The sequence below is a fragment of the Taurulus bubalis genome, assembly GCF_910589615.1.
Source record: "Taurulus bubalis genome assembly, chromosome: 2".
NCBI lineage: Eukaryota > Metazoa > Chordata > Actinopteri > Perciformes > Cottidae > Taurulus > Taurulus bubalis.
Window position 1 is genome coordinate 37,237,220 of NC_136590.1, and position 18,990 is coordinate 37,256,209.

The 18,990-nt window shown below is 42.1% G+C and overlaps 3 protein-coding genes across 3 annotated transcripts; 1 reads left to right on the forward strand and 2 right to left on the reverse strand.

Annotated features, from left to right (window-relative positions):
• Window positions 1-2,221: 2,221 nt before the first annotated feature.
• Window positions 2,222-3,741, reverse strand: kcnk12l (potassium channel, subfamily K, member 12 like; the record flags this gene model as incomplete). The annotated part of the gene is made up of 2 exons (XM_079237895.1): window positions 2,222-3,240; window positions 3,357-3,741. 2 exons carry the CDS (start codon window positions 3,739-3,741, stop codon window positions 2,222-2,224), a joined length of 1,404 nt encoding a protein of 467 aa, XP_079094021.1.
• Window positions 3,742-5,364: 1,623 nt separating this feature from the next.
• LOC306753983 (inositol-trisphosphate 3-kinase C-like) lies at window positions 5,365-11,708 on the reverse strand. The gene is made up of 7 exons (XM_079237896.1): window positions 11,645-11,708; window positions 9,352-9,451; window positions 9,016-9,229; window positions 8,140-8,344; window positions 7,837-8,025; window positions 7,676-7,747; window positions 5,365-7,268 (listed from the first exon to the last, which is right to left on the reverse strand). The coding sequence occupies exons 1-7, from the start codon at window positions 11,654-11,656 to the stop codon at window positions 7,062-7,064; spliced, it is 999 nt and encodes a 332-aa protein (XP_079094022.1). The 5' UTR covers window positions 11,657-11,708; the 3' UTR covers window positions 5,365-7,061.
• A 591-nt stretch (window positions 11,709-12,299) lies between these two features.
• On the forward strand, window positions 12,300-18,024 carry ccdc61 (coiled-coil domain containing 61; the record flags this gene model as incomplete). The annotated part of the gene is made up of 12 exons (XM_079237562.1): window positions 12,300-12,447; window positions 12,536-12,618; window positions 13,285-13,445; window positions 13,591-13,743; window positions 13,831-14,038; window positions 14,141-14,223; window positions 14,361-14,581; window positions 14,681-14,759; window positions 14,860-15,057; window positions 15,143-15,176; window positions 16,775-16,841; window positions 16,950-18,024. The coding sequence occupies 12 exons, from the start codon at window positions 12,300-12,302 to the stop codon at window positions 17,042-17,044; spliced, it is 1,530 nt and encodes a 509-aa protein (XP_079093688.1). The 3' UTR covers window positions 17,045-18,024.
• Window positions 18,025-18,990: the final 966 nt, after the last annotated feature.

Consider the following 18,990-nt stretch of genomic DNA (forward strand, 5'->3'; position numbering starts at 1 on the left):
CTCCAAGGATCCATGGAAGGACTGTAATTGATATCAATATTAAAACTGTTTTCTTCATGTGTGCACTTTGACAAAAAGGGAGATGTTGAACAGACAACAGGGGTGTTTGTTTACATCATACTAGCAAACAGCATCTTGTCATAACAAGTACAATCCAAAATAGATCTAATGAAGCCGAATACATTTTATATTTATACAAGGACATTTTGTAAAACTTACTCAGAGACACGATCCAGCAACAACCCTCTGCCTCATATTCAGTGAACAGAAAATACAGATGATCATTTTAAATGACTGTAAAACTGAATAACAACCCGCTGTGAAATTGTACATTGTCATTGGATTAAATTATAAATGAGCATACTTATGTAGAGTTGTATTTTAAAGAGGAGAGAAATAATAAGTTAGTGCTATCCAAAAGCTAACGTACAGCTAACAGATATTTGCTAACAGCGATACTAGTGGCTGGGCAGCTGATGCACAAATTTAGCTTTTTCCTCATGGCAAAAAGTGACAGGCAAATACACACTAATAAAATATTTAATTCTGCTATTTAAATACACACACTTAGTCAAGAAAAAATACATTTCAAACAAAATCTAAACCGTTTTTGAAAAGGTGTTTACGTCTACATTTCTTGTTTATTTTAAACATGTAGAATTAGATCCACTGCGCTCAAGTGAAGTTACGTGATATGTTATGAGGTATTTGTTCAAATAATTTGATAGATTATTATGAAAAACATATATACAGCATGTAATGGTTGGATTGTGAACTAAAAGTGTCCCAAAATTGGCCAAATACCCTAAAATCTTTATTTACTGACCGATCAAAATCTATTTTCCGTGAATAAGTTGACGCCTATATTTTTTTGCAATTCTTTCTATATTCATATTACCATATTTCTAAACATTCTATTCAATACAGTGTCTGTGAAATGTGTTTTTTCCATAAGTTTGATGCTATGTACTGTGCTGCCTTATTCATCTTTTATATAGTAAAGATAAAACAAACAGCATCAGAACGGGTCAGTTTCAGGGTGGGTCAATTTATCCGCATTATATAATAGATTGTTTTATCATTTCAGTGAGTGATTTTCTGTGTATAGACATTACCTGTTAAGAGTTTTGAACCTAAATAAAGAATATTTAATTGAGTTATTGCAGTATTCTATACCCACAATAACTAGAACCATTTTATTATTGTCAAATTAACAATTAAGACAATTCATCAAGTCTGACCACTAGAGGAAAATGGACGATTTTGTCTCTAAGAAGGACATTTTTCTCCCCACAATAATCATCCCACGCACTGATGAAAACCTGCAGGTGATACAGGATGACACAAAATGGATTAAAATGTTAGTTTATTTTGCATAGTAAAGGATCTCCTCCAGCTAGCAGAGGAGAGCCTGAATCTTGCTCTCTAATCTGATGATGCGATCCTGCGACTAATTGCACTTTCGACATAAGGACGTCCTCTACGAGCCTCGTTTGATTATATGTGCTCTATTTAAAACCCTGCTTCTCAGTGCTATTTCATGATTACTACGAATTTCAATGACACGTAGTGATGAAACAAAATGGCCGACTTGTGAGCAATCAACAAATTAAAGTGTCTCTTTTTCAGTGTTGGTGAGCTCCTGCAGTGCGTTTGAGAAGCTCTGTTTAAATACAAATCACAATTAAAATGTTTCTTGCTGTATAAGCAGCTAGTTATCTAAGCGGAGACTGTAGATATATTGTGTCTGTATGTTCACTAACACTGACTACCACCTCACATACAACCATATTCATGAGGAGCTCAGAGGACATGTGCGGCACTCCTAAATCAGCAGTCCCCTCTAAGTGGTCCTTTACTGCTTCTTTCATCTGATTGCTTTTCAATGAGCCAATCACTTCAGGACATCAGACCCCTCCTCACAGTGATGTTAAATTATTTGTATTGTATTCAGTCTTTTTTCTCTCTCTTTCTCTACACAGAAGAGCATGCAATCAATTATTGGATGTCCAGAACCCTTGCTGGAAGTCTGCTACTATCTGCATAGACTTCTATTGAAATTGCTCAAATTGAAAATTAGTGGGAAACTATTCTGTTTACATAATTTTGTTTTGTCCCACTGAGGATAAATCATTGACTTTCTCTTAATCACTAGACAAGGAAATAGGTTAGATTAGGGCTCATTATAGAGAGCCAAAGCAGCGTACACAAGAACGACATCTCATTTGTGCGACCTATCCACACTGGTTTCCTGTAGCCGATTATTCATAATGGCCAAGGCCCCCACACCCCCAGAGAATCCATTTTGATGGCTGTAGCTTTGCCGTGGGCCCTGATGAGCTGTTTCGCTCAGCTGCTTCTGTAGCAGTGCCAGAGACACCTTATTGGACACCATGAACTCATTGACAGAGATCATCTCTCCTGACAGACGGCGGCCTACATAGACCCCATCAGCAACTGCACCTGCGTCCGTCTCACTGTCACACACTGTCTCCACTGAGCCGTCCCTGTAGCGGTGTCTTCCTGCAGGACAGTGGGATGAGATGGGCTGCACGGTGTTGCGTTTTAAGCGTTTTTGTCTGAGGTGAGCAAGCAGACGCGTGCGGTTGTTATTTTTTTTCTTGAGGCAGGGACAGCAGAACCACCGGCACCCGGGTCGAGAGCAGGAGCAGGACTGATGCCGCCCCGAGCACACCAGTTTACTCACAATCCAGGTCAGAGTTTGCTTGATGATAATAGAAATGACATTGAAGAGGGAATAGATACAACACACCCCCATTAAAATGAAAATGCAGTTCCCGAGTCGGTAGGCCTCTTGAGACTCATACTGCTGTCTCTGACTGCTCACCAGGTCCCCGAAGCCGATGGTGCTGAAGGCCACAAAACAGAAGTAGAGGGAGTCCACGTAGCTCCAGTTCTCCATGGGGCTGTACAGAGTGGAGGCACTGCATGCAATCACAACCGATGCCACACCCAGGATCAGCATTACATAATAGACTGATGGTTTCCAGCCTTCCAGGCTATCCTCCTCACCGGAGGACTCTTCCCTGCTCGACACCACCCCAACTCCAGCACACCTGAGCCGACGCTCGTGACACCAGCGCATGATGTAAGCTAACATTGTGATGATCCTCTCCAGGAATAGGTTAAAGAAGAGAATGGTGGCAGCACAGCCGATGAGACCATAGAAGATTAAGAAGATTTTTCCAGCTATGGTCGCCGGTGTGGTCATGCCAAAGCCTAGAGAAGAGACACAAGATAAAAGGTCAAGGTTGATAAACTGTACGAGTTTGTACCACATAAGAATTATCTAAGAGCTTTTGAATTGGCATCTTCAAAAAAGCTTCAAGACTTACCAATAGTGGAGACCACTGTACCCACGAAGTAGAAAGCTCCAGAAAAGTCCCAGCGGGGCCTCAGAGCGTCCACTCGGATCCCAGCTCCGTTCGCCTCCTCGTACTGCCGCAGCAGTGTGTGCAAGGCCCCCAGGTTGACCCTGTATCTTTGGGTAAAGTTGTCCAGCTGCTGTTTCCAGAGGCGGCGGGCACGCAGCTCAAAGGGGTGTTCCAGGGCTGAGAAGATGGCCGCTCCACACAACAAGTAGAGCAGGATGAGCCCAGCCAGCAGGCAGAAACGGGCATTGTCTTCATTCATGGGTGCCCTGGGGCAGCAGCAGCCACCCGCAGCCCTCCTCTGGGCCATGAGCACAGCAGCAGCACAGATACACCACTGCGACAACATGCACCACCTCCGCCAGTGCTGCCAAGTCAGACAGTCGCAGTATGTGTTACATGCATCACCCGCCACACAACATACATTTACTGCGTATATAGAGCACGTTGGGTCTACATATACAGCAATGCATTTAGCTCTAAAATTGCTGTTAAAAGTCTACACATCTCTTGGAGGAAGTTACTCTGCTGCTTTAATGATGTAGGAGGAAAAATATACATCTGAAGATAATAGCCTGTAAGAAGAAAAAAAAGGTAGAATATATAATGGTAGTAACTAAAATATACATATTTTATAATAATTTTATTTTGCACAACTGTATATGCCTTTTTCCCTCTTTATCAATGCAAATCAATTTAAACCACAAAAATCTGACACTTTGGATAAATCTGAATATATATATTTTAAGAAAACACTGAATTCATGAAAACCTTTTAGCAGTTTATAATATGTAATCTACTCACAGATTAACTAGTTTAAATTTAAAGTAAAAAAAAACTAACAAAAACACACATAGTACCTGGTTTTGTTGGCAGCAGCGTCCGTTCGGAGTCGGTCTGCTGTGCCCGCTCCATGGATCTGATCAACAATGACCAGTGAGAGGAAGCCTCTTGAGTTTTTTTTGCAAACTGAGAGGGTGTCTGATGTTTCATCTGTCACACACTGACATCATCATCCCCTGCCCACCCCCTCTGTCTTTGAGCACACACTGATTGGTGCAGTCAGTCTCTTCATTTTGAAAACACTATTCCCCTTTTTCAAGCCTTCATCACGGCTTAATTTGACTTTCCCGTGCTACAAGTGACACAAGGTTTGCTTCATGTTATTGGTCTTTTAACCACTCAGTTGTATCCAGTGTGGGCCAAGTAGTTTCAAGTCCTGCTCACGAACCGCAGTTCTCCTGCTACTGAAACTAATGCTTTGCAGTGGCCGTAAACATGAAACAAGTACCATGTGACCAGAAGCTCGCCCGATCAGCAGGATACATCTCAGTGAAATAGAATAGAAGAGCAGAGCGTGCCTCTCCATCTTCACCACAGCTCAAGCTATACCCTCTATAGTATACCCTTGTGCAAGGCACTCAACTCAAAAGTGCTCCAGTGGGATTTGTTGTGTAGCCAGCAGGTCAGATTGTGGTTGTATTGTGCAGCCTCCTCTCAGAGGGCTTTTTGTTGTTGCTGCTGCAGACTGTGTGGGAGGATTTGTAGCGCATGACTCGGTTTCTCTGTCTGCTCATCCCTTTAATCTCATCTGGGGCTGCAGGTAAGGGTTAGGGGTTCCCTCTGCCTGCCGTCTGAATGACAGAAGCAGACAGGTGCGGTAGACAGAGAGCACATCTGCCTTCATCTCCCCAGTCAGCCCTGCATCAGGTGTTGAACTTTAGAGTGTGATCACTATTTGGATCTGCTCAGGTCTACAGTACTACGTATCTGTCCCTTATATATGATATTTGAATGGCTAAATGTATGTGAGTAAGTAGTAAGTACATCAGTCACTGATTCAGTAAGTGCTAATAGCTGCATTAATCCATCAAAGCATTACTTTCTCAACAGCATAACTGGACTATGAATTTAAAAATAACCAAAAATCAAATAATATGAAATCAAATCACTTTGCAAAGAGGTTTTTAAATGATGAGCATGACTTGGTTTATGCAACACACACATTCTACAATATTGATGCTTTCAATGAACCAAAACAGTAAACACATCAAATACCATCAATCTTCATGCCTCATAGGAGGATTAAAACAGCTGGTTTTCATGAGTCACCAAGAGCACTACGCACTACCGAGACAAAAGATGCAAATTTCAAGAGTTCCTGTTAACGTGTCAGCCGCAGGAAGGAGAAATAAGGAGCGTTCATTCACATTTTTTCAAATATATATGGCAATAAACTGATGAGTAAATTAGGCAGAGTAGCACAAACTTTTGTCACTGCTCTTTAAGTTAAAATGTTTTTTAAAAAATGAGTAGAAATATTGTGTTAATATTACTCATTATTGTGCTAAAAAACAATACATCAAATGATGCTAAACTTCTATTGCTGCCTTTAAGCCTTCAATTTGACTTGAAGATGAAAAAGGTGAAGTGTCTACGGCCCTGTCAGGCTGTACGTAAAGTTACAACTGTGCTTTGAGCTAAAATCCCAATGTACCATTTGGATGTTTAATAACAGGTATACTGTTTACCCTTTCCACCATCTTAGATTAGAATTAATAAAAGTTTGGCCGATCCATTCAGTGGTTTTTGAGATATTATCGGTCTGCACTGAAGTGGTGAACAAATGGACTGTCATAAAAAGAAAAGGAAAAAAAGAAAAAGGCCAAATAACAAAGTTTAATTGGAAAATTAAACCATTAACTCCATAAATCACTATGTGAAAAAGTAGAATCTTGTTGGACCACAAGAAACACCTTTCCTGTTACAATATGTGTAGGTGGACTCTAGAAAACTGCCACATAACTTGATCGATTTCCACTCAAAGTTTAGTGTTTATTTAACGGTGGAATATAATCCGTAAACTAATGATAATAATGAGGCGAACAAATTAATGAAATGGCGGCATCTAGCGGTGAGGTTGCAGATTGCAACCAACTGAAACTCCTGTGCACCAAGCGTGTAGGAGAACCGGGATGATCAAGGGTCAGTGTTTGGTTTGTCCATTCTCGGCTTCTGTAGAAACACGGCGGCCTGCTCCGTGTAGCGGTATGAAGATATAAACGGCTCATTCTAAGGTAACAAAAACACAATGATTCTTATTTTCAAGTGACACTATTATATTCCATTTCTGCCAATAGATCCCCCAAATGAGACACCCTGCACCTTTAAAGAAATGCAGGAAATGAATCGTTTTAGCACCATTTTAATGACACATTGTGACATTTAAACTGCAGATCTTCACAACCCAGATGGGCCAGCCATATCTTTGGCTTATAATTGCTTGTGCCATGTTTTCCCTAAAATAATGAGCAGTGTCATCTCAAGACAGCTGGGACGGTGTCTCCTGCTGAGGCTGGGAATTGGCAGCCCAGGTGAGTGTAGGTCTATTCAGTAGTCAAACTTTACAAGGCTCAGGTTGACATTTACATAAATCACCAATGATCTTTTGACCAATGTTGTAATTGTAATTTGCTGAAAGAAAATCTGTTCTGGAAAATATTTACTTTTGTAATCAATCACATCTTCCTTTTGCCCACCCTCATTCTGTACCGAGTTAATTCTCACAATTCTGACAACACAACCATTTCAGAAGCCAGTGCATCTGCAGTCACTCACTTACGAGTGGTGAAGGGTTAGGAGTGAACTTCCACACGATTAGAGAGGAGGTCAGGTCAGGGGCAACATGTTGGTCAGTATATCAATGAGGTTGTCCAGACCCCACAGGTAGCCATCTTCTCGATTGCCATCTACCCAGGGAGTGCGGTGGTCCAAGGTGAGGTGTGCTGGTAATGCCTCTGTCTTTCCAAAGTCAATCATCCAGACTCCTGTTCTGCCTGTCCAGTCATGTAGAAACAGTAAGGAACTTCCCACAACCTGCAGGGATACAGCTGTTAGGAAATTGATCCACCACTTGATCAATGTGCTAAATCAGTGGTTCTCAACCAAGCCAAGTACCCCTAACCAGTGCAAAATCATTTTTGGTTGAAAAAAAGATGGGATACACAGCGCTGTGCCATCAGTGTCTGATTTAATATAGAATATATACAATTCAGTTTATGAACACACTTATATTTTATTGAATATTTATAAAATAACCATTTTAAAGGATTTTTGAATGGGTGCTAATTTGAAATATTTTTATTTTTTTTATTGTGGGTACCCCCTGGAGTGCCTGCACGTACCCCAAGGGGTACACGTACCTCCATTTGAGAACCACTGTGCTATATCATCAGCATAAGCATATTTACAAAACTTTTTAACAAAACTGGCCCACGTCTAACCTCGTGTGTTCTGAAGAAGTCTGATGCCTCCAAGATCTGCCGCAGTTGTTTCAACCGTCTCAGATATCCCCACTGAAGGGAAAGATACATGATTTACAAGAAGAAGAGAAGAAAACGAATGCATCAATGAGTGAATGAAAGTCAGTGAAGGTCACACTCACCACAATGTGTGTACTGGAATCAACAAAGTTATCCAGTGCTTCAATCACTTGCTCTCTGCTTTTGGTCCTTTTGAAGTTTGTGTGACATTCTTCATTTGACTTCTGCAAAAGAAAACTTACAAATGTAAGCAATATAATGCAAAAATGTGCAGCTACTAAACTATGAAAATAGACATGTATTGCTGCAAAAAATTAGCAGCAAGCCATTTTTCAAAGATTGTCAACTCAGCAGCATTTATTCACTATATATCAAGTGAAGTCAATGACCTGACACAACCACCTCTGATGAACTTTGGAGCTTACCCTGAATCCTTCAATGCGGAAACCCAGAGATGTTGTGGAGCTCAGCGTCTCCCTCCACTGCATGTACCTGGTTTTCAGCACCGCCTGCTGGGCTCGCTCCTGGTCCGTTGGGGCCTCTGGGTCCACAGCCACCATCTTCTCATACATGTCTTTACGAGGCTGGGGCCGCTCTCTGGCCACCAGCAGCTCCCCCTCGAGGTATGTGCTGTGAAGGGCAGTGCCTCACTGTTATTGTTACTGAAAAGTATTAATTGCATTAAAATACCATTATAAAACTGTTAAACTAAAATCACCGCTTCACGGCTGTACGCCTCCGCCACCCAGCCGAGTTGCAGTTTGCATCCATGTGTGTCCAAAATGTCACTTCATCATTTTATCCTATTAGATATTTCTTTGAAATGGTCATAATTAGCATGTCATTGCTAGAGCTGTGGCTATTAACATAATTGTTTAGGTCACTGTGACCTCTGGCCACCACATTTGTATCAATTCATCATTGAGTCCAGGTGGATGTTGGTGCCAAACTTGCAGAAATCCCCTCGAGGCAATATCACGTTCACAAGACTGGGACAGACGGACAGCTCACACGAGTGAGGAGGAATAACTGGGAACAGATGCTCATTTGGAAATAATCTATTAGTCTCCACTAAAAACTTGCTTTCATATATTTGACAAGTGAATAAATGAAGCTTCCCATAATTTATGGGTGCTTTATAATTTAGTTATTTCGGGCTCTGATATATAGATTCTCAGGATACATATAAAAAACTATTCAGCCTTTTCGAGAATCCCTGCTGCACACAAGTGTCCTCCTTCAGATTTTCCTGAAATAAAGCTCAACTACTCTGTCATAAGAATTTCCCCACCAAAACGTACCGGCTCCCCATCTTGCAGTCCATGATGGCAGGTCTGTTGAAATGGGTCAGCAAGTTATCCATCATGTTGTAATTCTGCTCGTCCCGCTGCACCACACCGTGGTAGGCCGGGACAAAGGGCATCAAAACATCCTCCATGAGCCGAAGGTAGCACTGTTGCTCCCCCTCACAGAATCTCTTCAGCAGGGTGCCGTAATCCCCAACGTGAAAGCTCCCTGGAAAAGGAAACAAAGACAACCCATATTAATTTTATCACTTACAATGTGGATATTTTTTGTACTAAAATTAGACCCGTTGGGGAGCAAAATGAAAGACAAGTTCGACCAGATAAACAAACCTGCATGTCCGACTACTTGCAGCCACTGCTGAGGTTTCTTGGGAGTCATGGGTAGGAGAGATGAAGTCCCACAACTTTTGTGTTTCTTCCATGCAGAGCTCTGCGTGAAGACAAAAGCACCTCAGTCAGTCATTCTTTAGAGCGCGCACACACACACACACACACACACACACACACACACACACACACACACACACACACACACACACACACACACACACACACACACACACACACACACACACAGTGTTTTTCTGCATCTTTCCTGACAGGCAGCAGACTTCAGACTCTATCACTCGACTTTTTGCAATATGGTGATCAACGTCTCCATGGAAACATCCTTTACCCAAGACCATGAGTGAAGAGAGGACAGGGTCGGCTTTGGTCTTGTGCAAGAGGTTAATCAAACATTTACAGCAATCACTTGTTTTCTGCTATTAAACACTTCAACAGTGGAAGGCTGAACATGTCAACATGAAAAGTTGGTTCCAAGTTTTGCCATTATGTTGAAAATGTGGCGCCGACACATTTATGTCAACTAATTTGGTGATTGGAGGAAAATCTGTCCACTATTATAATTTTTGATGTTTTATAAAAACAAATACTAGCTTGACAAAAATGAAGAGATTATTGGTTCCATCTGTTCATAGATACATGTATTGCACCTTTTGTATCATTCTTATTTATAATGAAAAATAATAGTAATAAATGTATATTATATCACATCATATCTGATACCTAATGTGTTCATTTTTTAATCCAATTGTTTTACTCTAAAAATGCCTACTGTTTTCATTTGCAATGATGGAAAGTAAGTACACTACAATTTCAAAAAGGTCCCTGTATTTTACATGATGCTTTTTAATACTTCTACTTCACCACATTCTGCAGGGAAATGTTGTACTGTTTTACTCCACTTTATATATTTTGACAATTTGAGGTACTACAGTTACTTTGTAGATGACTTATCACAGTGGGTCACTTCATAAAATATGATGCACTGTTAGAGTGCAACATATAAAAAGCAGTTAAATTCAATTCAATTCAGTTTATTTTTTATAGCCCAATATCACAAATACAAATGCCTCGGAGGGCTTTACAATCTGTACACATAGACATCACTGTCCCGGGACCTCACATCGGATCAGGAAAAACTCCCCCAAAAGATTTGAAAAAAATCTTTAAACGGGAAAAAAGGTAAGAAACCTTCGGTAGAAACAGAGGAGGAGGAACAGAAGCAACAGATGTCATGTGTACAGAACGAACAACGTAACAGAGTTACAGCAGATTCAATGAATATGACAGAAATTATTCATATAAAGCGTTGAAGTGTAAAAGTCAAATGATGCTCACAAATTAAAGCAGGTGTTTTAATAATCAATTAATTTCTAAAATGTTCTGCATGAGCACTTATATTTGTGATATAAAGTATATTTTCCACTTTTCAGCATTGCTATCACCCCCGATGATACTTCTGTATTTGCATACGAGTACATCTTTATAATGGAGTATATAGATGGTTATATTCCTCCTCCTCCACTCCTAGTATTCAGTGTCATGGCGTAAAGGTCGTGTCTATTCACTGCCTGTGGAGGGCAGCGGCACATCGGACGGTCGTCGAGCCTCCGAGCCGAAGAAGAAGAGCAGCGTCGTCACAGCGGAGCGCAGAAGAAGAGTTTAACGGTTCCCGGTTGTTAAACCGCTCCTGTCTCCACGGTGCCGGTGGCTCCCAACTAGTTTTGGACTGGCTTTAAGCTGAACTGTGCCACAAACCAAGCGGCTGACTAACTAGTCCACGCACCGCGATGCGTTTCCAACGAGTAGCTAGCGTCATGTGTTGACAGCTCCCCTCATTACGGACCATTACTGCGACCACAGGTAACGTTGAGGTGTTTTTGTTTTGTCGGTTATTGTTCTCTCATTGAATACCGACACGGAGCGGCTCGGTGAGCGAGCTGCGACTCAAGTCAACCATCGATATCGGCCACTGCTAACGCTAGCTACCCGCAGCTAGCGAGAGCGAAGACGTGACCTCTTGCTATCCGACCTATCGCAGCGTTAGTTCACTATGTTTCACAAGAGCCCAACAGACACGTTTATTAAGAGCCGACCCTGGATCAGCCCAGAAGACAGTGGCGGCGAACCTCCGTGTTCTCTGTGCACGAGACGTGACGGTGAAAGATGAGGTTTACAGACTTCGTGCGAGTCGCTTTCTCTCTGGGAGAAAGTGAAGTCAAGCGCGAAATCTGACCGCATTGCGACGCAACAGAAGAAACGCAAACCAATATCTTACCTCGTAAAACATGTCGTATGGTATTTGCTGAGTCCTCCGCGTACGATGTGACCAACCATCCAGAACTTTTCTTTCCCCAATAAAAAAAATGATGACACCTTTTTTGAAATGGACTCTGTTGGCTCGCTAGCGCCCCTCGCGGTGTGTATTGATTAGGACAGACTGTGAGAGGTGAGCCAGGTGGAGTGGGAGATAGCCAGAAGGATGATGTGGATATGTTTAAAATAACTGCGCCAGTTAGGGAGCGCACCCTTGAGAAATAACAAATCTACAGCTAAATTCAAGATAACATACATCCTTTTCTGTATTTGCTCTAGCCAACATCTTTAATGGTTTACTAGGTTTTACTACGAAAACAAAGAAGAACAGAATGTCAAAGTGAATTAAAATCTGCCAAATCAATCTAATTAAAGTGCAAATGTAACACTATAAAAAGCTATTCCATCACTAGACAAGCACATGATTACACATCTGATTTGATGATGATGTGGCTTCTGTTTTTTTTTTTTCTCTCTTGGGCCATGAACCTACAAGTTGACATAATACAATTCTGAAAAACTGCATGTATTATTCAAAGACATATTTCAACAGAAAAGAATTGTCTTCACTCCTAATTCAGGAGAAAAATTCACTTCTCCTTCACAGACCCGGAGTGATGGAGGAGGGCTCTGAGGTAATCGAGGATATTGTATTTCGAGGAGTGGAGTTTTCTGTGAAGATAGAGGTGGACAAGGGTTTGCTGATAGTCGAAATCTCTGATTCGATGACAGCGGATCAATGGAGGGGGGACTTTGATCCAGCATGTAAGTAGCATACATTTATTACATATTAAATGCCAAAACAGCAAAGAAGTAGTCTCATTCACAATATTTAATTGTTTTGTTTTTTCAGATATTGAGGACCTTACCCGCAAAACTGGCAACTTCAAGCAGTTCCCCATTTTCTGCAGCATGTTAGAATCTGCTGTTAGAACGGTATGTTTGAAGGTGCACTCATAGAGAATGAGCAAAACAATGCAGAGGTGGCACAAATACAACGTGACTAGAAAGATATGAACAGACACCCATTTGCTTGAGGCTGTGTGAGCTGAGGCGAGACTCATTCATTCGTGTTCAATGTTTCCAGTTGAGTGAAAAAATTTACAGTTATCCCGAGCTGTCTTATTCCCTGTCTGCTTTTCATGAATGTTAAGAAACAGGGGCCAAAAGGAGAGAGCCCGGAGGAATATGAGCAAAACTATTGGGAATTTAGGTACTTTTAGAAATCGGTCTAAAACTGGACAGTTTGTGCGTGTTCAAGCATCAGTACTGTCTGTCAGGTCGTTTGTGGCGAAAACAAAAGTAATACACAGACCACAAAAACACAAATTAGTTTTCTATCAAAACAACCCTTAATATCACATTCGTTTCACGTTTCCCAGAGAGGAAAAATAGATATTTTTTATTTAAATTAAATTGTAAAAAAGTAACTTCTAGTAGTACATTATATTGCTGCACATGTAATAATCATGCATGACAAAGTACATATGAATCATTGAAACATTTCTAATCTTTTAAAAGTTTTGTTTTTTTACCCCCAAGTTGCTGGCAGGTCTGTTTTTATTTCTAATGTTGGATAGTTAACTTGGCCTTTTTCTGCAGATGAGTGATTCCGTTACACTTGACCTCTTGACCTACGCTGACCTGGAGCTGCTTCGTAACAGAAAAGCAGGAGTGGTTAGTCGTCCTCATGGCCACCAGCAGTCATCTGTTCTCACTGCCAAAAGATACCTAATCCTCATATATACCGTGGAGTTTGACAGGTTTGTGTCTCTGTTGCAACTTCCATAGTAACATATTAAAACTAATTTAGTAGTATGCCCTATTTTGGCCAGTTTTTGTTTCTCAGTATTTTGGTTATGCCTGCGGTAATCACCCATGATCTGCTGACTATTGTGGACTTTGTAGGATACACTACCCCTTACCCCTGCCTTATGTGGGTAAGCCTGACCCGGCTGCCCTGCAGAAGGAAGTCAGAGCTCTTAAGGCTGAGCTCAGCACCGTCTCCTCTCATGGAGTTAACAAATCTGCAGAACTAGAAATACAACGGCTACGAGCAGAGTAGGTTGCCTTTCATCTTATCTTCATGAACAATATGAAGGGACATGGGACTCTTCGTTTTTTTTTAATGTCTCCTACTGTTTTCAGGCTGGCTCTGGTGAAAGAACAAAAGGAGGCCATGGCTAAGGTTCTGGAGCGACTGCAGGGCGGTGGAGGTGGCCCCGCACCTGGTCGAGAGGACTGGAGGTTCAGAGATGTGGTGAGGACGCTGGAGGAGCAGCTCGTCAAGGAGAGGGCCAAAGGTCAACGTTCAGCGAGCAAGAGATGCCAGGAGCAGCGACTCCTAATGGAGCAGGTGGGCCTCTTATGCTCCTCCAAAGTAGTCAGCTAAAAAAAGATTTCTAGCATTTTCTTTGTTGCTCAGCTGGTTTTAACTTTTTTTGTATTCCCTGCCTAGTTCGATGAGCTGAGAGCATCGGAGTGCGCTCTCCGCGTTCGGGTCAAGAGTCTCACCAGTGAACTGGCGTTACTACGGAGAGGGTTAGACATACTAAGCATGTACTATATCTTGACTTTCTCTCTCTCTCTTTATTTCATTCACTTCCAATGTGGAATAAAAATGTGACACCTGGATATTGTTTACCTACTTGGCGCACGCCCTCTTTGTGTGTCTGCAGCCGAGTGACTCCCGTGTCTGGTCACATCTGTTCTCGGCTTGATGGGGAAATCTATCGCTCGGTCTCCCGCGAGAGGAGGTCGGGGTACGGGACTGTCAGAGCTCGCTCAGGATCCAGAGAACGAATGGATGACAGAGGTCGAAGGCCAGAGGAGAGGGGCAGAAGATCGGACTCATCAGGACCACGTGCTCGCATACCCCGGCCGTCACCTTCTCCCACTGGTACTGGCACTATGATGTTGCAGGAGTTTGGCCCGTTACCTTTTATTAGGAGACGATGATGTGTTTTAAATCTAAATACTCTCAACTACTATCTAACAGGGTCCCAGGTACAACGCTTTGACCCAACTGCTTACATCCAGGACAAGCAGCGCAGACTGAAAGAGGCAGATATAAAAAAGTTGGTCTCCATTATTTTCCCTTTTGCCATTTTTGACGGCACCGGTCTTTGATGTTGTCGCTGCCTGGAACTACGGTTTTAATCCTGTTTTTTATGTCAGACAGAGGAAGGTACGGAGGGACCTGCTGTCGTCACCCATAGTCCCTGAGAGGGGGCGTTCACGGTCCAGAGAGGCCTATCCTCAGATGGTCCGGTCTGGCAGCAGAGGCAGGAGTTTATCAGTGGAGCGGCGAGGTAGCAGGAACTCCTCTGAAAGCTCGTTAGTGGATATGGACGAAATGCCCCAAAAGCTATTCAGGTGGTGCGATTACGTCTGAATAGGTTTTGTGAAGTCTCTGTTGCTTTAGCTGGTTATTTTAATGTCTCTTTTTCTGTAATTATAGAGGAAGAAAACAGACTTTCAACGGACCCAATGTGGTGAGTAAACTGGTCATTCCTGTAATACTGCTTTCACACCAAAATTGTTGCGAATTTTTCACGCAACTAGATCCCATGCAAAGTCAATGCACAGACACGAATGGTTGTGAACAACGTAAATTTCCGGCGGGCGGCGCGAATGACGCGACTGGCTTGTTTTCGAAAAAAATTGCCTCATTCGCGGCAGTTGAAATATTTTAAATTTGGCTACAAATTTGGGTGACGCTGAGTTGGGAAAGCCAATCAGCGTTGAGATTCTCTGCCCTTCATCCCTGCCGTCACTGAATCAAACTGCTGCTGGTCCGCCTGAAGTGGCGCTGGAAGCGGCTTCATTCAGACGCAGTTGTGCGGCTACGGATAATATTATGAACCCAGACAACGAGGGCGTTTGATATTCCGACGTATGTGGGACTTCCATAACAAGTATGAAGCAGAACTGGTGGTTATTTCCATGGTGGATAGTGGAAATGGTAACTGTTTTTACGGTTACCAAGCCGCGCCCCCTTTCCGGCGCGAATAACGCAAATTGACCACATAAAGTTGAGCGAGTAAACTCGCGCGGAAATTCGCAGCGCTTTTGGTGTGAACGTAGCATAACTCTGGTACAGTTTGTTGCTGCCCTTTCATTTATATTCAAAGGATATGCTTGGGGTTATTCTATATGTTCTTACTGTCAACTAATCCCACAAAAGGACCAAAACCAACAATGTGTTTGACCCACTCTCAATACTGTCCGACTTTGTTAATGCATGCTAATTATTGGATGCCTGGTGTAGCGTCCGGAAGAACTTAGTCAAACAACTTCTCTCGTTCGCTGAATTTATTTTCCTTGATCACAAGTAGAGTAACAAATGCTGCAATCGCGATAGCAGAGAGTCGTCCAGTCAACACGCAGGTTGACCATCCAAAAACACCCCGAACAGCCGGAAGTTCGGCTCTTTAATACACGGTTTTCCGTCATGAACATCTAACATTTCTATTGGATCTAACTTGTCTAAGAGGAGGAGAATCGTGTCCTCATCTTTTCTCACAAGGCTGGAACGTGCAACGACCGGTCTGCTTCTCTAATGTCATTATACTGATAAACAATGTGAGTGTTGTGGTGCAAAGCGTGGAACCTTGAGGAACCGGACTGTTCTCACAGAAAGTAAACTGACCTTGCACAACCTGAACTCTAATAGACATAAGAATAATAAAATGCAGAATATCTACAGAATATAACGATTTATATTATCAACTTCCCAACTCTGTCTGTGGCTCACAGCGTGAGCAATGGTGTTCTATGGCCAAGAGGAACAAGCTACATATACAAAGCTTTGGGTACACAAACACTTGTTAGTAAGATCCATGGAAATAAAATAAGAATAGACATTGAACTGACTGCTGTGGTTATTTGCATGGACCATAGAAATAGCATGAGGTAGCCCGCCAACAGTCAGTTTTCTTTGCCATGGCAAAGGGCCGTCTTGCTATGTTGATTTGAATGAGAACATGTTCCACTATCATTGTATTTCTAGCGTAACATCCATTCACGGACAGTTGTGGGCTTTTCATGGGATTTGCTGTCTTTTTTTTATGTGCAATGTATCTGTTTCTAGTCTAGAGGAGGCCTTTTGAGCAGGAAACCAGTATGCAGTACTCCAACACTCAGAGGGAAAGACAAAGGTAACCTCTCCAAGTTGTGTCAATTTCTGCTGCAATAAGATGATTAGAGTTGAAAACAAGCTAGCCACCACACGACACGTTATCATCATTTTATGTCTCCAACCCCAGAGAGCTCCATGGATACCGGTGCCGAGCTGTCCGAGATCGATGCCAGGCTATTGGCACTTCAGGAGTACATGAGGGACCTGGATACAGGACACTAACAACCACTGCCCAGCCCGCTGCTCAAGTCCCTCCATATTACCCGACAACTGCAGATAGAAGCTCAGGCCATCGTTTGTTTGTTTTTTTTCGGGTTTTTTGTCCAAACTGGAGGATCACATTGAGCTTCAAACCTAAGCGATGGGTTACCACTGTATACATGTTCATGTGAGAGACTAAGACTCCTGGGGAGTCAAACCTCCAGGACTTCAGGAAACTAAAGCCATCACTGTGAAGGACTCCTTTTTTCTGGACTGAAAATATATATTTTTTTAATATACTAAGTGTTTTTTTTCTTTTATTTTATTTTTTACACCTCACCAAACCAACTTAACTAGTTCACATGGACTGAAGATTTGGCAGTAATTTAGTTTTCACCCTTTACTTGCCTGTTGATGTTTTCCTTCCAACACTTAGGAATATTTGTTGTGGAGTTTTTTTTCCCTGTGAGTTGTGTGTGCATCATCATCTCTTCTTTCCTAAAACTGAAATGTCAACGGGTGTGAAAGTGTTTAACATGTTAATGATAGACTGTAAAACCTGAGTTGGACTGTCTCTTTTGTCCTGTGCATGTTAGAATACACTCCAGTTCCTGAACCCAGAAAGATGACCTGACTGACTGCATGTCAGCATGTCAGGATTTGGTGGTTAAATGTCATTCCAGCTTTAGTCTGCATTTTCAATCTATATATTGTAATGTACATTCAAATGTAACTTTTTCCAGTTTGAACCAAAGTAGACCCAATTTCCCTTTGAGCTCATATCCCAAACTAAAGCATACAATACATTTATCTTGGATAACATTTGTTTAAGGGAATACTTATCAACTTATCACACCTTCATGGTGATCGATCGTGCATGCAAGTGTATGAACGCAGCACTTTGTTAGGGAAACTGCCACATTTTCTATGAACGGCTGTATGTGTACAAATACTGTTACTCACATTGTTCTCCAGTGTAATGTCTTTTAAACCACCTGAAAATATAATTTATAACAATGTATCTTTTTTTTAATATTTTTGCAGTATTGTCAGGTGAAGTTGGAGCTTGAGGGGAAACCTTGAAGGGTTTACAACACTGCAGCTCGCTTGCATTAATTAACAAATAAACAGTCATGGGGCCTTCCTCTCAGTGGCTGAAATGCTGCTATGTTTCTACAGGAGGGAGACTTAAGTTTATGTCAGGAAGAAGTGAATGTAGCATGCTGAGTCGCTGACACTCTGACGCAAGCTGCACACAATCACAACATTTAAAATACATGCACTAAATATGATTTGGATCTTAGAGGAAGAAATTCTTGAACAGATAAATTGTTTTCCTTATGAAAATTGAACCATGAACAGATATAATAACTGTTAACACTTATGCTGTGTTCACACCGAACGTCGCGTTGCGCTTACTGCTTCAGTTTTGTCCCACGAGGTAAAAGAGGGTGTTCACACCAAATGCGACAAAGACAAATCGCTAGTTCTGCTTTATACTTGTTGTGGAAGTCCCAAAAATGTCGGAACATCAAACGCCCTCGTGTTTGGGTTCATAACACCATCCGTAGCCGCACACAGCTCGGTGAATTTCACGACTCCTCCAGGAACTACGTCTGGCTTATCTTCGTAAAATGGATACCGTTTCCTTCATCCACCATGGAAATAACCACCAGTTCTGCTTTACACTTGTTGTGGAAACTCCACATACGTTGGAACATCAAACTCCATCGTGTCTGGGTTCATAATCTTATCCGTAGTCCCACAACAACGTCTGAATGAAGCCGCTACCAGCGCTACTTCTGGTGTAGCAGCAGCAGTTTGATTCAGCAACTGCAAGACGGCGGTGGTGACGGGCGGAGCTTCTCAACGCTGATTGGCTGACGCAATGACTATGACTCACGCGATTTTGTCGCCGGAGTTGGGAAATTTCAACTCTTGTCGTGAAGAGTATAGAGTATAATTAT